This window comes from Typopeltis vanoorti, chromosome 3 (assembly GCF_054136105.1).
Source record: "Typopeltis vanoorti isolate ZY-2024b chromosome 3, IOZ_Tvanoo_1.0, whole genome shotgun sequence".
Taxonomy (NCBI): domain Eukaryota; kingdom Metazoa; phylum Arthropoda; class Arachnida; order Uropygi; family Thelyphonidae; genus Typopeltis; species Typopeltis vanoorti.
In genome coordinates, this window is record NC_143551.1 from 63,541,258 (window position 1) to 63,558,757 (window position 17,500).

At 34.2% G+C, this 17,500-nt stretch overlaps 1 protein-coding gene across 1 annotated transcript in view; it reads right to left on the reverse strand.

Moving 5' to 3' along the window:
- Positions 1-17,500, reverse strand: part of ND-B17 (NADH dehydrogenase (ubiquinone) B17 subunit) — a 32,214-nt gene that overhangs the window by 1,235 nt on the left and 13,479 nt on the right. The window contains exon 3 of the mRNA XM_090415648.1: positions 11,690-11,746. Within this exon, the coding sequence (XP_090271774.1) occupies positions 11,690-11,746 (57 nt within the window). The remainder of the gene's footprint in view (positions 1-11,689; positions 11,747-17,500) is intronic.

The following is a 17,500-nucleotide window of genomic DNA, read 5'->3' on the forward strand; positions in this document are numbered from 1 at the left end:
TCTCTTCAAGATTTAGGCATTTGCCTGTTCTGGCTTCACTGGTCTTCCTTACTCTCTCTCTTTCCCTTTAGTATATATTTATCCACCTCTTTTGGTAGCTGATGATGTCTTTCCATTTCTCTATATTCCTTGATCTTTTCATTTACATTGTATCTAGCTCTTTTCTGAAGTCTTCATTTTTTACATGGTCTAATTCCATGCATTCTTTAACTGCTCTTAATCATATTTCTGCAGCTTGCATTTTACTTTCATCTTTCTTTTTAACAGTCCATGTTTTTGAACCATATAACAAAGTGGGAGCAGCTATTACTTTGTAAAAAAATTTTAGTCGAGTTCTTTGTCTTGTTTTTTTTTTTTTTTTGGTATACTTTTAATTTTTCCACAGATTTTCTGAAATTTCTTTCTTTTTTTTTTTTTTTTTTCATCTATATCTTTATCTTTTAGATAAGTTATTATGGAGCCTAAATAATTAAACTGTCACCATTAAATGCCATGACTTTTGTTTTCTTTTGTGAAATTTTTAAATTGTATTGTTAGCTTATTTGGTTTAATGAATTAAACCAAATAAGCTAACATTTAATTCAGCACTGTATTGACAACAGCTCTTCTGGTTAACCACTTACCTTGCTTTATTGTTTTCCATATTTTAATAATCTGATCAACATATATATTGAACAGAGTTGGAGATAAGCTACATTCCTGTCTAATACCTTGATTAATTTCAATCTCTTCTGTTAATTTATTACCTAACTGTATTTCTGTATCTTTTATAAATGTTATATAGTTTGTACCAAATGTAATGGATATCCTTGTTTTTTCATTATATTCTGTAATTTTTCTCTGTGTATTTTATCAAAAGCTTTCTCATAAGGCCAGATGAGTCTCTAAATAAAATTCTTGTCTTTTGAATCATTTGTTTAAACACATAAATACTGTCTATACATGATCTTCCATGTCTGAAACCATTTTGTTCTTCTGAGAGTAAATTGTTGGCAATATTTAAGTCTTTTATTCAGGATTTTACTGTAACCTAAATTTTGTAACCTATATTTAATAAATTTATACCGCTCTAATTTCCACAATCACATCTGTCTCCTTTCTTAAATATGGATATAACCTTAGCTTTTAACCAATCTGATGGAACCTCAAAATTTCGTCCAACAGTTATTTATGCTTTTTAAAACTTTTAGTTGTGTGTGTGTGAACTTGAGGTGAAGAATTTAAAAAGAGGAATCATGTAAACCCATATAAATATAAAAAGAAAATCATAATGATTTATTGCTTTTATGGTATGAAACTAATTTTTATAAGGGTCAAAGCTGTATAACTGAGAGGAGACCTCCACATAGCCTTTAAAGGAATGCGGAGAACCGACCAGGGCTTCTGACCTAATGTCCAATCCTCACCTTCTCGTGGTGCACCCTGTTGGGTATCTACTTGGATACTGAATGAACGAGGATGGGCTGGCAATTTGGGATTTAGCCGATCAAATTGTATTTCATGCCGGCTGGGGCGTCACCCGGTTAGACAAGGTCCCCGTTGTTTTCGCCAGGGAACCAGGGCGAACAGCGAAAAGTCAGCTAGTGGAACAAATCTGAAAACAAACCCCAACTCAACATCACCAGAGTTAAAGATCGGTACTATCAACGTAAGAAGCCTGAATGGCAAAGAAATGGAGCTAGCTGAGGAATTAGATAAGTACCAGATCGACATAATAGGGGTGACTGAAACAAAAAAGACCAAAACTGGTGAGATTTTTCTGAGCAATAAATACAAAATGTTATATTCGGGCAATGACAATCAAGGAAAAGAAGGAGTAGCCATAGAATTCAACACAAAATACGAGGCTAATCTTCTTGAATGGCAGTCAGTCTCAAGTGGAGTAATGTGGGCAAATATGAGAATGGGGAACTGGACAATGAGACTTATTTGTGCCTACGGTCCCACAGAAGGTTCTACTAAGGTAGACATGGAGGAGTTTTTTGAGGCTTTAGAAAAAGCAACTGACACAATGAAAAATGAAAAGTTGGTCCTTGTTCGGGATCTAAATAGCAGAGCAGGAAATGACTGTGAGACATACAAAAATATTTTGGGAAAATTTGGAGAAAAGAGCAAAGCTAATAATAATGGCAAATATCTGTTGGATTTCTGCTCAGGACACGGACTGGTTATTACTAACACCATGTTCCAACATAAAAATGTGCACAAATTCACATGGAGAGAAGAGGCTAGGAATAAGAAAAGTCTCATTGACTATGTTATTGTTGATAGTGATGTTTTCTCCCTGGTGCAGGATACCAGAGTGTACAGAGGATTTGAAATTGGAAGTGATCACTATTTAGTCTTGAGCAGAATAAAATTGAATTTAATATTGAAAAGAATAACATGTAAGAAAGTTTTAAAGCGAATAAAAGTTGAGCAGATCTCAGATGTGAACTGTAGACTAAAATACACAAAGATTATTGAAGAAAAAAATGAAAGAGTTTGAGAATAGGAATCAAACCTTGGAGATACAGTGGCAAACTCCGAAGAAAACATTGATTGATTCTGCCAGAGAGGCAGGTGGTGAGGTTGTCTGTAAGGATAAAAAAATCAGAACTCCCTGGTGGACACAGGAAGTTAAAGAAGAAAGTATATCAAAAGTTCGTGGCAAATAAGTCAGCTTGTGCTCTTAGAGAATATAGAGACAAATGCAAGAATGCTAAACACTGTGTAAAACTAGCTAAACAAAAGTCATGGGAAGACTTTGGCAAGAATATAGAAAATAAATATCAAGAATGTGGCAAAATATTCTGGAGGTTGTTGAAGAAGCTTAAGAATGGAGGAAAGAGTGCTGTAAAAGGAATTAGAGATGATAAAGGTGACATGAAAACGGGAGAAAAAGATATCCTTGAAGTATGGAGTAATTACTTTGAAAAACTGCTAAATGAAACAAGCAGTGATGACAGCACAGTGGTAAAAAACACTGACCAGGCATGCAGTCAGGAATACATATCCATACTTGAAGTAGAAAAAGCCATCAAAGGCTTGAAATGTGGAAAGGCAGCAGGAGTAGATGATATTCGACCAGAAATGCTGAAGTATGGTGGTATAAGAGTCTTACAGTGGCTGCACTGCATAGTTCAGAAAGCATGGACAGAGGGACGAATTCCCAATGATTGGAGTAGAGCTCTCATAGTACCCATATATAAAAAGGGAAATAAAACTGCATTTGAGAATTACAGAGGTATTTCCCTACTGAGTGTTCCTGGCAAGATCTATGCAAGTATACTTGAGAAACGGTTGAGAAGAATTGTGGAAGAAAAGCTGGGTTAAGAGCAAGCTGGATTCAGGCCAAATAGAGGCTGTCAGGATCAGATCTTCACTTTACGAAAAATAGTCAAGAAAGCATGGGAATATAACAAAGATCTGTATTTAAGTTTTGTCGATTTGGAAAAGGCATATGACAAGGTGCCAAGAGAGAAGCTATTCAATACGCTGCAGTTATATGGTGTCAATGGGGCATTATATAAAGCAATACTTAGTCTTTATTTGAGTTGTAAGTCAGCAGTTAGAATAGAAGTACAGGAAGATGGTTTAATGTTAAATCTGGTGTGAGACAAGGATGTACATTATCCCCTCTGTTATTCATTATCTATATGGATCACATTATGAAGGAAAGTGGTATTAAACATGATATCAAAATTGGAGATGTTAATGTCAGCTCTTTGCTTTATGCAGATGATGTTATACTTCTAAATAAATCTGCTACAAGTCTGCAAGATTCTCTGGCTAAACTGAACAGCTGTTGTAATAGATATGGTATGAAGGTCAGCAATAAAAAGACAAAGACAATGAAAATAGGTAGAATCATTGAAAATGTCAACTGTGTTGTGAATGGAGAACCTGTGGAACAAGTAAAACATTTCAGCTATTTAGGCACAATTTTTACTGAAGATGGTAAATTAAATATAGAAATAGACAACAGAATTAGCAAAGCTGGTATGGTGGGAAGTCAATTGAATAAATTCACATGGAATAAGAGAGAAATTAGTCGGAACACTAAATTAGCTGTATACAAGACAGTGTTCAAACCAGTTTTAACTTATGGATCTGAGAGCTGGGTCAGAAGTAAAACACTTGAGCAAAGACTAGAGACCACAGATATGAGAGTCCTGAGAAAGATTAGAGGCGTGAACAGATGGCATCAATGGCAATATCATATTAAAAACGAGGATATTAGGAAAGAACTTGACATTGTCAGCATCCAGGAATGCGTTAGCAGGAATAATCTAAGGTGGTATGGTCACTTAAACAGAATGGGCGAGGAAAGATTAGCAAAACAAGTGTTCTCTGCCAGGTTGGCAGTAACAGAGGAAGACCAAGATATAGGTGGATTGATACGGTACAAAGTGCTTTAGACGATAGAAATATAAGATCTGATAATGTTGGAGTCTTGACAAGTAACAGACTGATTTGGAGGAAAATTGTAGATAGGAAATTAATAATGATGTAATTTTTTTCATGTAGTACTATCATATCCTGTACACCCCTTGAGGGTACATGGCAGGAATTTGATGATGAGTTATTTATTAATTTTAAGAATCTGTGATGTAAATATTCTCTGCCATATTTCTACAGATCTGTATTTATGCCATCTAATCTGGTTGATTTTCTATTTTTAATACCTTTATCGCTTCTTTTAGTTCTTCTAATCTAATTGGTTCTGATTTCTTCATTATTATTTTCTGTTATTAAATTTGGGCCATACAATAAATTCTTATAATATTCTATCAATTGTTTCTCTTGTATTATGTTAATTTGTGCTGTATCTCTTCCTTTGTTTAATTTCCTTAATATTTTGTAGGCTATGTCTTGTCTTCCATGTATGTTGTCTTCTATTTTATTTAAAAATCTGTCCCAAGAATCTTTGTGAGCTTTCTATACTATGGTTTTAGCTATTTTTCTTTTGTTTTTGTATATTCCATTTTCTTTATATGCTTTTGAAGGAATGATCTGTATGCCATTTATTTTGCTTTTATTGCATTTTCCATATCTGTGTTCCAAATCTCTTTGCTTTCTTTCAAATATTTTATTTTTCTTTCCAAGTACTTCAAAGGCTGCTTTATAAATTATCTTTATTAAAGTTTTCCATTCTTTTTCTTCTATATCTTCATTGATTTTGGCTTCTTTTAAGTAATCTGTTAATCATGATTGTTATAACATTCTAATGCTTTCTTCTTGTAATAGATATATTTTGTATACTTGTTCTATTTCTTACTTACTTTCTCCATTCTGTTAGTATTTCTATTTGAGAAACCACAAAGTAACAATCTGAAAAACATTCATTTCCTCTGTAAACATGTGGAGCTAGTATGATTAGCTAATAATAATAATTATAGATCTTGTTCCTTGGCCATTCCAAGCACATTTATTTATATTCTTTTTATGAAAAAAGCATTAATTATTTTAAAATTATTGAAATTACAGAAGCCTAATAGTTCTTGATCGTTTTTATTCATGCAAATTTCTCCATATTTTCCTAATACATTTGGGATTGGATTATTTCCAACTCTAGCATTACTATCTACTTAAACCATATATATCAGAGGATATAGTTCACAACCTTTTTTTGGATATCAACATATTCATTTCTGACCACCACAACTTGTCCTAAGAAGTCTAAAGGAAAATAAACATAGGCAGATAGCTACTTGTTGGTTCATATTATCAGTGTAATAAACAAAGAAATACTACATGTCTTAAAAGAGAGAGAGAGAAAGAGATACTACATCTAAACTTCATGCTGAAACAAAATAAAAATATCAGAAAGTGTACATTAATTAACAAGTAAGGAAATGATTGTAGACAGTCATTTCCTTACTTGTTAATCATATGATGGGACATTTGGTAATTGATTCTTATATAATGACAAAATCCAAACAACAGTTATACTGTAGACAATTTTGTTTTGCATAATTTCCCTACTAACCCGAAGATCATTAAAATTAGATCTGAAGTGATTCCATAACTTTCAGTAGAAATCTAAACACTAAATTTCATTTAATTCCATTCACCAAAAGGAATTATTTTAATCACTGTTATATAAAGAGTTCCATTATACTGCTACACTGTATACAAATAAAAAATCAAGCACAATTGCCTTACATCAAGAACTCCATCCTCCATTAGTGCTTATATTCAAGCCCGAAACAGATGCAAGAAAACTATCAATGCTTCCAAACCAGAGTTTGAAAGAGCAAAAAAGCAGTAAACTTGAAGCCTATCAAAATGGCAGTCAAGCCTTTTGGTCTCCTGCCAAAGCAACTGGTTGCAACTTTTGCCCAATGCTATCCCTATCATACATAGATGGCTCTATTGTTCTTACTTTTTCACAGAAAAAGCCAATCTCCTAGCTTCAACACTTTGCCTCCAATGCATTCATAAATGATCATGGTAAAATGCCCTCCAGCCTTTTCAGATGCCCAATATTCAATGACCCTATGTCCTTTTGTTAGAAAGAGATCAGAAAAATATTGTTAAAATCTCCTGGCCATTATAAGATAGTTTGACATCTTTCAAAGGTGAATTTTCAACTGTTGAGATAAGATAGTTTGGCATTTCAAAGGTGAATTTTCAATTGTTGAGATTTTATTGTTTTTGTAAGTACACCGTGATGTCTGTGACAAAATTATATTGAAACAGATTACAATTTCTCCTCCTTAATCCTTCGTACACATCAGCAAGAAATTATATTCTTGTTTAATCCTTTATCTAAATTTAAGCAAATATTATCCAAATTAGACAAACACAAAAAGTCTCCTGGCCCTGATGTCATTCCTTCAATTGTCCTGAGGGTTTGTGCACCAGAATTGACTCCTATCCTACGTTGCCTGTAGCAACTCTCTTACTCCACTGATATTTATTTATCCCACAGCCTGGAAATTGGCCTATGTTCAACCCATTCCCAAGAAGGGTGACAAATCACTGCAATCAAATTACACCCTATCTCACTCACCAAAGTCCTGTCTAAAGTGGAGAGAACCATGAATTCCCAATTGCTACACTACCTTGAAGGCAAAAAGCTAATAAATGACCACCAGTAGTATGAATTCCATTGCACTAATCAACAGATCTACTCACATATATCACCTATTTCTGGACAAATGCTAAGGAGAAGTTTAGTGAATCTCAAGTGGTTGCACTTGATATCTCCTTAGCCAATGTTGCTCAAACTTCAGATATCTGCGTACCCCTTGTTAAATTTTCATTATTACCAAGTACCCCCTAATTAATTAATTTAAAATAAATTAATTAATTAATTTAAAATATTAATTAAAATTAAATATCTATTTTATTTGAATTTATATGTTCATGTAAACAAAAAATGATTTATTTTTAAATTTTGGTTCTCTAGAGATGTCAGACGACACACTCTTATCAATTTCATTTGATCCAGATGCAAAATCTACATTTTCTTGTTGCTTACGGCTACTTATATTTGGTAATAATGAAAATTTAACAAGGGGTACGCAGATATCTGAAGTTTGAGAAACATTGGCTTAGGAGATATCAAGTGCAACCACTTGAGATTCACTAATTAATTAATTAATTTAAAATAAATAAATTAATTAATTTAAAATATTAATTAAAATTAAATATCTATTTTATTTGAATTTATATGTTCATGTAAACAAAAAATGATTTATTTTTAAATTTTGGTTCTCTAGAGATGTCAGACGACACACTCTTATCAATTTCATTTGATCCAGATGCAAAATCTACATTTTCTTGTTGCTTACAGCTACTTATATTTGCTATATTGCTCTCTTTTGGGGGTTTTATAAATCCAATCTTTAACCAATGATCCATACGTAAGAATTTGAAAGCTAAAAAAAAAAAATACTGTATTTACTCAATTATAACTAACTTTTTTCCCAAAATTAAATCTAAAAAATCGTGTTGCAAGATACGTGCAGGAATTTTCGGAAACTAAAGTTTTCAGAAAAAAACTGAAAATGGTGGGACTTGCCAAGAAGCTCCTACTCGCTATCACTACTTTTGGCATCGAGAACAGTTTCTTTGTGTACATCATCAAAGTCATCTACCCAAATAGCGTCGTCTTCTTTCTCATTATTTCAAGCAAAAATTACCAGTAATTTACAAGACTTGAGATACATAGAGCAGTGAAGAACTGCATATGATTGGTGCGGTATTAACAAAAGATCGCGCAAACCAAAGACAAATTAACATTTCAACAGTTGAGTTGAAATGCTAATTCCCTTCAACCAAATTCCATAATATATGAAACACATTCACTATATATTTCTTAGTTTTAACACGTTAACGACGGGGGTGGTGTCAAGCAAAACCATATGTTCCACCGGCAACATATGGTTTTGCTTGTTTCTGTTGGAGAGGGGATGTGATTCATTAGTTAGTGCCGTTTTATCCCGGTTGTCTCTAATTGCACTGTTTGTTGAAAAATATAATGACTCCTTTAATTATGCATAGCCAAAAATTGCCACGTACCCCCCCCCCAACCTTTCGCGTACCCCCGGGGGGAAGTGTACCACACTTTGAGAAACACTGTCCTAAGCTTTTGACCAGGTCTGGCACAAAGGCCGACCAAGCAAACCCCCATCATTTGGTCTGTCCCATGACTTCTGCAGTTGGATTGATAGATTTTTATCTGGATGCACACTATGTGGCAGATGGTAGATGGTTCCTTAACCTTTCACCATTTGAATAATGCTGGGATTCTACAAGGTTCTGTTCTCTCACTAACCCTCTTTCTTTTATATATATCAATGACCTACTTCATTTGACCTCCAATCCAATATACAGTTTTTCAAATGACAGCACACTGCACTCCTTTCATTTGATAAACTTTACTCAACACAAATTACCTCACAGCCTAAAGAACATCAACCACTATTGCCTTCAATTCTGATCTCCAAGCCATCCTCCAATGGGGTTCAGATAACTTTGTCAATTTCAATGCTAGAACCTAGTTCTGTCCTATTTCTCACAAAAAAGGAACCATTTTCTCCCAGTATTACTCTTGACAACACTCAAATTTCTAGACAATCTGAGATTTCTCTTCTTGGAAGTACCCTGACATCAAGCCTCTCCTATTATAAACACATCACAACCATTGCCTCCTCAGCTTCCAAAAAATGGATTTCTCTTTCACTCAAGATGCTATTTCACCTCTGAACAGCTGTTAACCTTATACAAATTCACCCAGCTATTAAATACTACTCTCACATTTGCAGTGGGGCACCTAAGAGTGCCCTTGAAATGCTTGACAATACAGAAGAGGGCAATTAGTTTGATTAATAACCCATCTCTTACCAACTCACTCCTCCCACTTTTGCACAGGCATTTGGTTTCTCGTGTATTCTATAAATATTTCCATGGCAAATGTTCATATGAAAGAGCATCAATAATTCCCCACTCAATACTAATGTTCCATTGGAACATGAGCATCTACTGCCCAACATCCCTTCACAGTACACCCTGAAATCCAAGAACGAGTTTCTTTTCCTTCCTCCTCCTCCATCCCTGCTACTGCTGTATTGTGGAAAAGTCTTCTCCCTTATGCATTTCCCAAGGAATATATTGTATTCCTTGGAAAACACATAACAGGCTTTTAAATCAAATGCAAACAAGTCTCTCCTTTCCCAACCCACACTACTAATGTACTACACATTGATTAACCAACCTATCATATATGGGCTCAACATAAAAAAACCTCAGTATCTCATAATGCAAAGCATACATCCTTTCAGGTATGTGCAATGTTATGCATTATGGGAAGGGCCACTACCCAGACAGGTTTTGATCTTTATTGAAGTCTCAATCAGTGGGAGCCAGATCCAGAAGAGACACCAAGGTAATGCAGAAGTCATATATATATATATATATATATATATATTCCATATACAAGTAATGAAAAGGTAATACTCTACATTAGATTCTCCTAACTTCAACAAGTATGGCTGCATTAATTTATCTTAAATCTGAAGAGTAGGGCATTTTAAGACCACTCCAACCTGACGACTGTAAACTTCTTTTTATCCAACATGAGAGGTGCCAACTTAGAACTTTACACTTACTTATTTTGTCTGTTACAATCTAAACTGTTTTCGACATGTTATCTGTGTATTGTGACAATTTGTGATCTGAAGATACGGTTTGAAATATAGTGAAACATCAGCTAACCTGGTGTGGTTTAATACTACAGACATAGGATGAACACTGAAAAATAATAAAATGTATTCTATATAGTCCGTTTCATTCAATATATAAGGGGGACCAGAAAGTAATCAATTAGTTTTAATAAGTCATTTTTAGCCAATTGCTTTTCTTAAATAACATATAAATTATTAAATTTGATTTTTATTTAAATATTAGCATTACTTTTCTATTTAAAAAATATGTTTTTATTAATTTTAGATTGTTTTTTAAATATGGCAGACTTTAAAGTTGAAGAGCACCATTTACGTTCATTGTATGCTGTTTTTGTTTCACCAAGGAAAGAATGCTACCGAGACTACCAAAATCATTTGCTCAACTTATGGAGACGTATTGAAGGTTAACAAAATGTCAGCGATGGTTTGTAGATTTGCAGAAAAAAATTTTGATCTCTCTGATCGTCCTCGATCTGGAAGACCTCTTACTCTAGATAACGATGCTCTTAAGACTCTTGTTGAATCAGATCCAAAACAAACCATACAAGAATTAGCAGAGAAACTTAATTCATCATGGTCAACTGTCCAAGAGTACTTACATAGGAGTGGCAAGGTTCTTAAACAGGGGTATGGGTACCGCATGAACTGTCAGAAAACAATAAAGCACAGAGACAGGCGATTTGCAATTCATTGTTGACCAGACAACAAAATGATCCCTTTTTGGAATGAGTTGTAACTGGTGACAAAAAATGGGTGCTGTATAAAAATAATAAATGCAAAAAACAGTGCCTTTCTCCAATCAAACTCCAATTCCAACAGCTAAAGATGGACTTCATCCACAAAAGGTTCTGTTGTGCGTTTGGTGGGATATTCATGGAATTATTCATTACAAACTCTTGGAACAAGGTAAGACTATCACAGCAGCCATCTGCTGTGAACAATTAAAGCGACTATATCAAGTATTGTTAATCAAACGTCCTGCGCTTGTCAATCGAAAAGGGGTAATTTTGCAGCAAGATAATGCAAAACCACATTCTGCAAGAATGACTCAAGAAAAAATTAGGCAGTTAGGATGGGAACTTCTACCACATCCTCCATATTTGCCAGATATTGCTCCTAGTGACTATCACTTATTCAGGTCCTTAGAACACAGCATAAGAAATAAAACCTTCCGTTCGCAAGATGATGTCCAAAGGCGTTTGATATCATTTTTTGCCTCCAAAGACAAAACTTTTCTCCAAAAAGAATTCTAATGGTAGATCGTTGGAATAAGGTTATAATTAACGATGGCGATTATAGAATTGAATAATGTTAATTTGTTCTTTAATAAAATTTATATTAAAAATGTAGTTCAAAAAATTGGTTACTTTCCGGTCCCTCTTATATTTTTTATTTATTAGTTTATCTATGGAGATACGATAGTTTGACATCTTTCAAAGGTGAATTTTCAACTGTTGAGATTTTATTGTTTTTGTAAGTACTACAGTATTAAATAATCAAAAAATACCACTTACTGGTACAACAGGAGTACGACTTCGTATTATTGACCATCCACCATGCCTAGTCCAGTTCTATTAAAGTAAATTTAAATAAAATTATTTTTTTTTTTAATAGCCAACATAAAAATGGTTCGAAAGGGCAAAAACTGAGATTTCAATATTCAAATTTCTGTAACTATTAGCAACAGTGTTCTCACAAAAACTATGTACAAAATGGGTAAGAAATACTTAAGTTTAATTGACAAACTAAATACTGTGAGTTACACAGAACCCAACCTCACATAAACAAAAACATACTAGTCTTATTGACCTTTTGATAGGTACTCATTTTCATCTTTGCTTACTATGATTTTCTCTATTCCCTTAATGAAGTAGTTATGATCAATTATGATTAGTGTTTAGTTTGAAAGACAATCCTTACATTCATAACTGGAGAAAAATAGGGAGGGCAAAAGTGACTAGTGCCAGTTCAGCTATTAACACTGCCACTTAGTAAAAAGTTATGCTCTTGGTATTGACTTCCTTCCCCTCAACCAAATACCATTTTTCCTCTGTAATCAGCAATTATTATTCCAAACCAATGTTTGGCAAACAATCTATTAAGAAACAAGCTTGTCTCTGATGTTAATGAAAAAAAAAATTAAAGTTAAGCACTAACTTAATTCTGTTTGCACAAATTGCACTGATATTCTGGTTCAGCTATCACGTTATTAAAAAGCTTTAAGATTCACTTTTTTTTTTTTTACTGAGTGTTTTCTTAGAGTAATTTTTTCGTATATTTATTGTATTTAGTAATATCATTGTAGAAATACTGTAAACATGTAAATCGTAAAAAATGTAAAAAAAAAAAATTTAATTGTAAAAATAGTGCTAAAAACCATCAGAACAAAATGGTGTCAAAAGCATATGCCAACAGATACCAGAGAAGAGAAACTTTGTCCTACTGAGCAAAAGCATTACAGAATCAATGTTGATAATATAAACAATGGCAACTTTGACATATGAAATACCCTGATTAAAACAAATTATCAGACAATCAACAGCAGAATTAGAAAAAGTCAAGAAACTTAGGATAAGAAAAATAACCAGAATGAGAAGAGACAGGAAAGCACTGAAGTTATCAAGAATAATAATAACAATTTGCCCTTATTATTATTATATGGTATTTCCATATAATAATGTGGAGCAAAACTAACAATGTGTGTGTATAAAACTAAATTTTACACACAAAAAACCTATCATGCCTTTCCTTAAACTCATTCCCTGTTGAGCACTCAACTAATTCTTACAATCCATTCATACATCACTCTACAAGCAAAAAATCTAGTCTGCACATCCTTACACAACTTCCACAGATGATCCCTAGTTCTCTATTCATCATGTAATGAAAAATTTCCTTTCTTTAATTTTATAAAATCCTTTTGATATCTTATAAGTTTCTATCATATCCTCTCTTTTCTACCTATCAACTAAGCTTTGTAAACTACACACCTTCATCATATCCTAATAGGAAGCATTCCAGTCCTGTCACCAGCTTGGTCACTCATCTGAATCTTCTTTATAGCTTGCAGATGTCAAAAGCAGTGGCATAGGTTTCTCCAAACTTTTCCGGGGAATTGGAATGGGTACAAAAGGTGGTTGATGCAGGCTGGGAGATCTGTTGATCTAGAGTGGTGAAACCCATACCAGTGGTCACTAATTAGATTGCAGTTCTCAAGGTTTAAAATTGAATCTCGAAATATGGACCAATAATAATGGATGTCAATTCAACATTAGTAGGTGTAAAGTTATGCACTTTGGCATGATGAGTTTTCCAATGGCATATTATATTGGTGGGATTATGTTATGAGAAATTGATGAGGCTAAGGATCTGGGAGTTATGGTGGAAAAGAAGATGTAAAGGTCCCATAGCAAAAATTGCAAATACATCTCAGAGGATAACTGCAATGTTGAAACAAGACGACATGTAATGATAAGGAAGTTGTTTTGCCTCTCTACAAGGCCTTGACACAACCTGCACCTGGACTAGCATGCACAGATTTGGTCTCCTGGTTTTGGAAAGGATGAAGAACTGTGGAAAGAGTGCAAAGATGAGCAAAATTTATATCTATTGCAATTATTAAATATGAATTATGAGGACAGATGGAGAGGGATTGCAGATGCTGGTGAACAGGAGACGTCTATAAACTTCTGAATGGGTGTTATATGATGTTGCCTGATGAAATTTTTCATTATATGAAAGGTGAGAGGAGAGAGAGAACCATGAGAGGAACAGTTTGCCTGTTTCTGGTTTCCTGTTGAAGTGGTGAGTGCATCTAGTGCGAATGAGTTTAAGAGAAGGTATGACAGCGGGTGTGGATGATATGTGACCTCCATTGATGAGTCCTTGACATTTTGAGGGTCTCAGATAATAATAATAATGTCCAAAATTAAGATGGCATTGTGTCTATCTTGGGGATCATGGTATATCTGCTGCTACCCACTGACAGTGATTACTCCATCATCTTGTTTTCTTCCTCTCCCCACAACTTTGTAGCCTAGCTTTCCACTTAATATGGTGTTGTAATACTGACTCAAGTTTACAAAGAGCACATTCACAGCTCTTTGTGTACCTATCCAAAGTAATTTGTCATCTCATTTTCTTCTACTCACAATCTTAATCTCAATTATTACTACTGTCTCGTGAGCAAGCACCTCTATAAAGTTCAAAGATCTGGTGTGGGAGGACCACATAACCATTATTGACATACTGCCTATCATCTTTCCTTAAAGTTATTTATTGACAAAGCACTCATAACTGCTTCTGGCAATCCATCCCACTCTCCTACTTTCAAGTCTATCCTCATTAAGGAACATCTCAACAAACCAGTCACCATTTTGGTAATTTGCCTCTAAATCCTCTCCACCACACATCCCCAAGACAACCAAATCTGTGTACGATAGTCAAGACGTGGTTAGATCCAAAGCTTCATAAAAATGGATGATAACTTATCTGTTTCTTAACATCCAAATTATCCTTTGAGATATTTTATCCACTTTTGCAATGTCTTTTGAACATCGACTTTCTGTTCCATCATAACTCTTAAATCCCTAGTCTCATTAGTTTATTGCAATGTAGTTCCATCCAATTTTAAACAGCCAGAATGATTTCAATTTTAGTTAATGGACCATTTTAATGCAAAAATTACCCAAAGCAAAACTGTCTATGATATAATAAATGGCACTGCAATCTAAAATGCAATTAAAACACACATCATTTTATGATTGTCTACAATCATTTCCTTAAACTTCTATATATAAATACCACTCATAAATAAAAGCCATTTCTTGGTGCAGTGTCAATCATCATCATCATCAAATTCCTCACACGTACCCTCAAGGGATGTTCAAGATATTATGATAGTACCACACAAAGAACTTACATCATTACTTTCCTATCTACAATTTTCCTCCAACTCAATATGTTACCTGTCTTCTAAGGCACTTTTTACTGTATATCCACCTATATCTTGGTCTCCCTATGGATCTTTATTGTGAGAGCCTGGAAGAGAACACTTGTTTTGTTAATCTTTCCTCTCCCATTGTTTAAGTGGCCATACCACCTGAAATTGGCTTTGCTCACACATTCCTGGATGCTAACAATGCCAAGTTCTTTCCTAATATCCTCGTTTTTAAATATAATATTGCCACTGATGACATATTCATGCCCATAATCTTTCTCAGGACTCTCACATCTGTGGTCTCCAGTCTTTGGTAAAGTTTTATTTTTAACCCAAATCTCAGATCCATAAGTTAAAATTGGTTTGAACACTGTCTTGTATATAGCTAATTTAGTGTTTTGACTAATTTCTCTCTTATTCCATATAAATTTATTCAGTTGACTTCCTACCATACCAGTTTTATTGATTCTGTTGTCTATTTCCATGTTTAATTTACCATCTTCACTAAAAATTGTACCCAAGTAGTTGAAATCTTTTACTTGTTCTGTAGGTTCTCTGTTCACAATGCAGTTGATATTTTCAATGCTTCTGCCCATTTTCATTGTCTTTATCTTGTTATTGCTGACCTTCATACCAAATCTATTACAACAGTTATTCAATTTAGTCAAGAAATCTTGCAGACTTGTACCCAATTTATTTAGAAGTATAACATCATCTGCATAAAGTAAAGAGCTGAGATTAACACCTCCAATTTTGATATCAGGTTTAATACCACTTTATAATGTGATCCATATAGATAATGAATAATAGAGGGGATAATGTACATCCTTGTCTTGCACCAGATTTAACATTAAACCATCTTCCTGTAGCATTTTGAATAGCTTTTCTCTTGGCATCTTGTCATATCCCTTTTCCAGATCTACAAAACTTAAATACAGATCTTTGTTATATTCCCATGATTTCTCAACTATTTGTCATAAAGTGAAAATCTGATCCTGACAGCCTCTATCTGACCTGAATCCAGCTTGTTCTTCACCAAGCTTCCCTTCCACAATCCTTCTCAGCCGTTTCTCGAGTATACTTGCATAAATCTTACCAGGAACACTCAGTAGAGAAATACCTGTCTAATTCTCGCATTCAGTTTTATTTCCCTTTTTTATATATGGGTACTATGAGAGTGCTACTCCCATCATCTGGAAATCATCCCTCTGTCCAGGCCTTCTGAACTATGCAGTTCAGCCACTAAGATTTTTATACCTCCATACTTGAGCATTTCTGGTCAAATATCATCTACTCCGGCTGCCTTTCCACATTTAAGGCTTTTGATTCCTTTTTTTCTACTTCAAGTATGAATACGTGTTCCTGATTGCATGCCTGTTCAGTGTTTTTTTTAACACTGTGCTGTCACTGATTGTTTAGTTTAACAATTTTTTGAAGTAATTACTCTATACATCAAGGATACCTTTTTCTCCAGTTTCCATGTCGCCTTTATCATCTCTAATTCCTTTTACAGCACTCTTTCCTCCATTTCTGAGCTTCTTCAACAACCTCCAGAACATCTTGCCACCTTCTTGATATTTATTTCCTATTTTCTTACCAAAGTCTTCCCATGACTTTTGTTTAGTTAGTTTTAAACAGTGTTTAGCTTGCTTACATTTGTCTCTGTATTCTGCAAGAGTACAGAGACTCTTGTCGGGAACTTTTGATATGCTTTCTTCTTTTTGTTCACTGCCTCTTTAACTTCCTGTGTCCACCATGGAGTTCTGATGTTTCTATCCTTGCAGATAACCTCATCACATGCCTCTCTGACTGAATCAACCTCCGAATATCTTGCCACCTTCTTGACATTTATTTACTATGTTCTTACCAAAATCTTCCCATGACTTTTGTTTAGTTTCTTACATTTTGTCTGTGTATTCTCTAAGTGCAGAAGATGACTTATTTGCCAGGAACTTTTGATATGCTTTCTTCTTCTTCTTTTCCTTCACTGCCTCTTTAACTTCCTGTGTCCAGGAAGACAAGAATTTTTCTATCCTTCCAGACAACCTCACCACATGCCTCTGGCTGAATCAATCAATGTTTTCTTCAGGTTTAGAATCTCCAAGGTTTGGTTTCTCTTCTCAAACCCTTTCATTTTTTCTTGAATAATATTTGTATATTTTAATCAACAGTTCACATCTGAGAACTGCTGAACTTTTATTTGCTTTAAAATCTTTTTACATGTTCTTCTTTTCAATATGAAATTCAATTTTATCCTGCAAGGTGATCATTTCCAATTTCAAATCCTCTGTGCACTCTAGTGTCCTGCACCAGTGAGAAACACTATGAACAATAACAGTCAATGAGACTTTTCTTATTCCTTCCATCTCCATGTGAACCTGTGTAC